The 7,488-nt window shown below is 34.7% G+C and overlaps 1 protein-coding gene across 1 annotated transcript; it reads right to left on the bottom strand.

Moving 5' to 3' along the window:
• Positions 1-3,533: 3,533 nt before the first annotated feature.
• LOC124930234 (uncharacterized mitochondrial protein AtMg00810-like) lies at positions 3,534-4,961 on the bottom strand. The gene is made up of 2 exons (XM_047470593.1): positions 4,564-4,961; positions 3,534-3,537 (listed from the first exon to the last, which is right to left on the bottom strand). Exons 1-2 carry the CDS (start codon positions 4,959-4,961, stop codon positions 3,534-3,536), a joined length of 402 nt encoding a protein of 133 aa, XP_047326549.1.
• Positions 4,962-7,488: the final 2,527 nt, after the last annotated feature.

Here is a 7,488-nt window from a genome sequence, read left to right as displayed (position 1 = left end):
GTCAAGACTTGAAAAATTTCTCAAGGCTCCCGTCATCCTTCACGAACCCGAGGTTTGTGAATTCTTTAAATATGGAGGCTTAAACGACAACAGGCTTGTCGTAGCAAATTTTTTTGATGATATTGCTTGCTTCACCGAAGAATCCTTCGCTCGATTCTTCGATCTTCCAACTCAGGGGTTGTTTGAGATCCCTACATCTTCTAAGGAAGTCCTGTTTGAAATGGGGATTGCCTTCTCCGACACTACTCATGATGAGATTCTCGTTCTTGTCAAATCTCACGGACTAAGGTCCGCCCTGAAAGTTGAGTTTTCCCTACTCAACGATATCATTTCAAGGTCCCTCTTGGCCAAGGGATTTTCCAACTCATACTCGAAGATGGTCTTCGAGATAATGATTGCTATCACTAAGGGGACAACAATCAATTGGTCTAAAATCATTTTCAACAAATTGATGGCAATGGTCTCTCCTGAAAGGAGGTCCTTGGGTATGCTTCCCCTCTCAGCATGCTTCTTCCTACTCTTATCTCAAGTGTTGGGGGACTTGGGGTCCTCATCAAATCATCCAGAGTTTTGACCTACCAAAAGGTTCTTGACTACGATCTCCAGGCAAGAAGGCTTAAGCTCAAGAAAATAAATCGGGAGATCCTTCTAGCACAAAGTGATTAATAGGAATCTATCGCTCCCAATGATGTTACAAAGGGGGAAATGAAGTGGCCTTAGGCCCAAGGGGAACTAAGGGTAGAAGGGGATAAGGAAAGACCCAAATCTTTTAGCTTATGTTATCTCCTCTATTGAAAGTATAAATGTATGATCTTTTATTTCGTTTTGCTGTTTATGATTGTGTTTATTTGTCTTAAATGTCTTTAATTAAGTTTTAACATCATCAAAAGGGGGAAATTGTTGGGTCAAATAATTTTGAATAAAATAATTAAGAGAATAAGCGTATTCTATGCCAACTTTATTTTGATGATATGTGATTAAAACTTAATTACGATTAAAACTTAGTTAAGAATGAAGCTAAGTTTGTCTATTTGTTTCTGTGCAGGTGCATTAGACTTTGCTAACTTAGACGGGGTCTAAACAGGCTATATAGACGTGTTGTTAACGTAGTTAGACGTTGGCGTCTAACTCCTTCTAAAAAGTCTGAAGTGATGCGTAGTTCGACGTTGTAGTCTAACATATACATAGTTAGACGTTGAGGTCTAACTCCATTAGACGTGGTAGGCTAATGGGTAAAGTAGATAGACATTGGCGTCTAACTCCTTCAGACAAGTCTGAAGTAATACGTAGTTAGACGTTGCAGTCTAACAGATACGTTAGACATTGAGGTCTAACTCCATTAGACGTGGTAGTCTAATGGGTAACGTAGTTAGACGTTGGCGTCTTGTCTGAAGTGATACGTGTTAGACGTTACAATCTAATAGATACGTAGTTAGACGTTGAGGTCTAACTCCATTAGACGTGATAGTCTAATGGAAACGTAGTTAGACATTGACGTTTAACTCCTTCAGACAAGTCTGAAGTGATACGTAGTTAGACGTTGCAAAATAACAGAAACGTAGTTAGACGTTGAGGTCTAACTCCATTAGACGTGGTAGTCTAATGGGAAACGTAGTTAGATGTTGGCGTCTAACTCCTTCAAATAAGTCTAAAGTGATGCCTAGTTAGACACTGTAGTCTAACTCCATTAGACTTGGTGGTCTAATGGAATACGTAGATAGATGCCGACGTCAAACTCCGTTCGACTAGGTAGTCTAATTGAGCACGTCTAACGCCTCACTTCAGCAGCCGTTTGAAGTTAGCATACGTCTACCCTCGATAAACTAACTGTCTGCTACTTTGCTCCACTCACTCCTGTGTAGTCTGACAAGACAACTAATTGTATGCAATGAACGAACGCCATGTGCGCAAATAAATGTCATTCTAACGGATTGTCCAGTACAAGATAATATCAAAGAGGATATTCGGCGCACTACCAGTTCCAGACGGCCACGATCACTTTGCTTAGAGTCTACAGATTTCTGATATTATGGGAGGCCTTCCAATGGATTCTTTCCACGTGTCCATGAATAAGATTTAATCGTTGGTGTCCTTCTACTACAAATAGATGCTCAATGACAACGGACGAATCACTAGTTACCTTGCTCACCTTACTGTCTTACTGAATTACTCTTGCACTTACTGATTTCTATCATCTTCCAAGTTCAAGAGAGAAAGAATCAAAACTCTATCTAGCTGAGAGATATTGTTCATTATATTGTAAGTTGAACAGAGGTTATTCTGTTCAACAGAGTGTTAGCTAGTCCAATAAACTGTATTGGATTCAAAGAGTTTAGTGAAATATTTCCGGTTGTGGAAGAAGGGGTGACGTAGGAGGGTTTGCTTCGAACATCCATAAAAAACTTCCTGTGTTCTTTACTTTCTGTCATTCATCTTTCATTGCTTCAAAGCTTCAAATCCGACGAACACTTCCGCACTTGAAACCGTTTCTAGAGTTCAAAGGATTTGTGAAGAATAGAAACAAATTTTAACTTCTAATAGAGTTGAAATCGAATCGTTTGTCATAAGTTGTTATCAATAGCAAGACCCTAGTCTCTATTGGTTACACCGATACTATCCCACTATAATATAGACTATATAAATTGAAATTTACATTATAATTCCAATTTAATAAAAAAAAATTCAATTTCCATTCAATTTTTAAATTTAAAAATTATAGATTTACAATTAATTTTATTTTCAAAAATATAATAAAATTAATTTAAATATATGTTTTTAAGATATTAATTTAACCCAATATATTAAGATAACCTAATTATAAATTTTTTTTGTTTAAAGTTCAATTTTTATTAAAAAAAAATATATTGTCATTTAATTTTCTAAATTTAATAAAAAAAATAACATGGGTAGAACCTACAATCTTCTTTTTTAAATTTAAAAAATACTATTTTAGCGGTACTGTAAATACAAAATAATACAATATTTTGTTTGGAAAAATTAAAATATTGAAAATATAATTTTGAACAAAAAAAAAGGTATAAATTTGTGAATTACAAAATCACATTAATTTTAAATTTAATTAGAATTACAATTCAGTTCTATCTTAATTTTAAATAATGTAGCCAAACATGAGAATTAAAATTACATTCTAATTTTAATTTCAAATTAACAAAGACAACTTAAACCTAAGTATATGGAGTTCATTCCTTTATTTATTTACTATCCTTTATTAAAACAATGTTATCTCTTTCTTATATTTAATTAAAAAAAAACAAAGGTATAGTCTACCTACATATTATATATTGAGAAATTGATTAACCATTTCAACAAATATGTAAAAAAAAACGTAACCATTAATCCAAGAAATTTTTTTCAGATAGGACCTAAAAAATTGTATGAACCCATACAAATTCAACAAATAAATTAGAAATAGTGTCTCAGAATTTTTGAAAGAACACCCATACAATTGTGTCAAAATACAATTTTTTATCAAATAAAAATAAACGAATATATTAAAAGCTACATAGAGATTATTACCTGCAAAATATAAATACAAAATTCAAAACAAAACATTTCATTTCCATTTGATTCTTAGTTATCCCTCATCCCCTATTCAATTGTTTGAGTTCTCATCATAATATAGAACGAGTTTGTTGATATTTTCACGTCTGGCCTCCACGATCTAATGCAATAAGGGCTGGTCTTGATTTTTGGTATGTCCTAGTGATACTATAATTTTTTTAAATCTTAACTTAACTATTCACATTCGTAAAAGAAATCCACTTTAATATATATAAATAAGTGTTTTATTTATAAACTAGATTGAATCTGATAAAATAAAGAGAAGTTAGAGTTTCTTATTAGTAAACATGAATAAACAGAATATAATGAAAGAATTTATATAGTTAGTAATTACAATAGACTGAAATACTCTTAAGTGCTAATAGATTAAAATACCCTTAAGTGCTAATAAAGATAATAACATAATATATCTAACATCCCCTCTCAAACTCACGATACAACAACAATAAGCATTTGAGAATTTGTCAGTTAGAAAACGAAAGCGCGAAGCCGAGTACGATTTTGTAAATATATCAGTAATCTGCCAAGAGGAAGGAACAAATGACAAAGTGATGGTGTGAGTTTGTAGATGATGACGAATGATATGACAATCAATCTCGATATGTTTGGTTCGCTCATGAAAGACGAAATTCCGTGCAATCTGAATAACACTCTGATTATCGTAATGTAGCAGAGTAGGGTGAGAAAGTAAAATACCCATATCAACAACTAATCGATGTAACCAAACAATTTCATAGGTAGTCGAGGCAATGGCATGATACTCAACTTCTGTAGAAGACCGAGAGATGACTTCTTATTTCTTGCTCTTCCATGAAATAAGCGAATCACCGAGAAAATATAATATCTAGTGGTCGACTAGCGGTATGTAGGATCACCAGCCGAATCCGCATAAGAGTAGGCGCGTAACTCTAATGAAGACGTGGTAGGAAACACGAGACTATGAAATTGAGTGCCCCAAAGATACAAAAGAATACGACAAACCAATGTACTGTAGTAGAGGCAGTGACAAACTGACTAACCACATGAACTACATGCGCAATGTCTGGGCGAGTTACAGTAAAATATACCAAGTTGCCAACTATGGTACGATAAAGACCAAAATCATCTAAAGGAGTGCCATCAGACGAAGAATATCTAACATTGGTCTCAAGGGGTGTATAAACAGTTTGGTTGTCGGTTAGTCGAGCGCGCTGAAACAAATCAGCAATGTACTTTGATTGAGATAAGAGATAACCTTTAAGAGAATAGGCTATCTCAATTCCCAAAAGATAACGTAGCATGCCAAAATCTTTCATAGCAAAAGAATGTGCAAACTCAGACTTTAATGATTTAATACCATCATGATCATCACATGTAATAATTATATCATCAACATACATGGATAAAAGAATACGTTCTGCTATTGTACACTTGACAAATAAAGCCGAATCATGGTGACTAGGAAGAAATCCAAGCGAAGTGATCCCTATAGAGAATTTTTCAAACTAGGTACATGGTGCTCGTTTGAGACCATAAAGATCTTTGCAAAGCTTACAAACCTCACCAAGATAATGAGGAACACCCGAGAGAGGCGTCATATAAACCTCTTCATGAAGCACACCATTCAAGAAAGCATTCTTCACATCCATTTGAGAGATTTTCCATTGGCAACCCGAAGCAACAATAATCAAAGTGCGAACAGTTGACATTTGTACAACAAGAGCAAATGTTTTCTCATAATCCATACCATACTCTTGAGAATAGCCTTTAGTAACAAGTCGAGCCTTGTATCGCTCAACGCAACTATCTGATTTTGTTTTAATCTTATAGACCCAATGAGAGCCAATAGCATGTTTTCCAAATGGTAGTGAAACCAAATCTTATGCATGAGTTTGATATAAAGCAGTAAGATCCTCAACCATAGTAACCTACTAAAGGGGATCACGAACTACCTCTATATAGGATTAAGGCTCAGAAAAATGATGAACATAAGTGACAAAGGAAGCAAATGAATTAGAATAAGAGGAATACTCAAAATCTATTTAGTAGACTTACGAATGCGAGTGGAGTGATGACGAGGAGGATCCACAGTCTCATCTGACAATTGGGTGGTTATAGGAGTAGGAATATGAGATGTGGGTGTATCGTGAACCAAAGTATCAGATAGATCTTCATTGGGCTCAATGACAAAGGGATCAATGCAAACTAGATCCATTTGGGTCATATGATGTGAACTAGCAGAAACAAAGAAAAATGAAATGTTCTCTAAAAACACAACATGACGCAAGACATTCAATTTTTGACTAACTAGATCAAAACAACGATATTCCTTTTGATCAATGCCATAACCCAAAAAAAATATAAGGCAGATTGGGAAGAAAACTTATTACGCTCAACATGTGGTCGAAGGATAATACAAATATAACCAAAAGACATAATGATGAATAATCAGGTGAATGAACTTATAATTTTTTAAAAGGGGACAAACCATAATTATGAGATATTGGGATTTTATTGATCACATGAGCAGTAGTAAGAACTACTTCTCCCAAAAACACACTAGAAACTTTAGCTGATAACATGAAAGAACGAGTTGTTTAAAAAAGATGACGATATTTTCTTTCAGCCACACCATTTTGTTGAGGATTGTCAGTACATGAGGCTGGTGAATGGTACCATCAGGGGCAAGTAATTAAAAAAAATCACTAAAGTTGTATTCTCTCCCCAAATCACACCTAAAACATTTAATGACAGAAGAATGTTGAGTTCTCACAAGAGCTCAAAAATTGGTGACTATAGTGAGAAATTTAGACCTACGTTTTGATAAGATAAACCCCAAGTATAACGAGTGAAGTCATTAATAAACAAAACATAATATCGAGAACCTCCTTTAGAGGAAACAAGAGAAGGTCTCCACACATTAGAATGCACGAGATCAAATGTAACAGTGGAAAAAGAAATACTTTTATAAAAAGGCAATGCTAAAACTTTAGCTAATTTGTAACCACTACAATCAGAAATGTCATGACTTTCAAAATAACCCAAAACTCTAGTAGACACTAAAAAATTTAAACGAGATCAAGAAACATGACCCAAACGGGAATGCCAAAGGTAAAATTATGAAGATGAACGATTCTAACAAAATGATGACAAGTCTATGCTGGAGGAAGCAACATCTGATACTTTGAGTTCATCCAAAACATAAAGTCCTCCTTTTCTACGGCCTGTCCCAATCACCTTCTACGACCGTGAGTCCTTAACACAACAATTAGAAGAAGTAAACAAAACAGTGAGACCAAAATCCCACAATTGACTAATAGATACATGATTTTAAAAAAAGATTGGGAATATAGTAAACATGTGGGAGAGACAAAAATGTGTATGTACATAACCAATTCCTTCCAATGGCATTGGAGTACCATCGACAATTATGATAGAATATGATGGAACATAATTAACTGAAACAAATGAGTTAATGTTAGGATACATATGATGAGATGCACCTGAATCTAATATCCATAAGGCAAACTATATACCTGAATTATCAGACGATGATAAACCTTTATGAGAGGAGGCGAACATGGCATGAGGCCGTGAGGTGAGGAACTGCTGAAACTGCTCAAACATATATGGATCCAAGGTCGTAGCAACAATTGTATTACCGATATGTGGTGGGCGTTAATTTCATTGGGCACTTGGTGGCGAACGTTGTTGTTGAGGTGGTTGTAATTGTTGTTTATTCTTATTCACCAACTTCGAACATTGAGCCTTCCAATGACCCTTCTATTTGCAGAATCCACATTGGCTTTAGAAGTAGGTTGATTTTGATTGCTAGCAACAAAATTAGATGGATTTTTAGGCATAATAGATCCCTTGTTTGTTTTAGACCTAAGTCTAATTTCCTCCGCTAGCAATTCATTGACAACA

This window comes from Impatiens glandulifera, chromosome 3 (genome assembly GCF_907164915.1).
Source record: "Impatiens glandulifera chromosome 3, dImpGla2.1, whole genome shotgun sequence".
NCBI lineage: Eukaryota > Viridiplantae > Streptophyta > Magnoliopsida > Ericales > Balsaminaceae > Impatiens > Impatiens glandulifera.
Note: the sequence above shows the minus strand (reverse complement) of the source record. Positions and strands in the feature narration are given on the sequence as shown.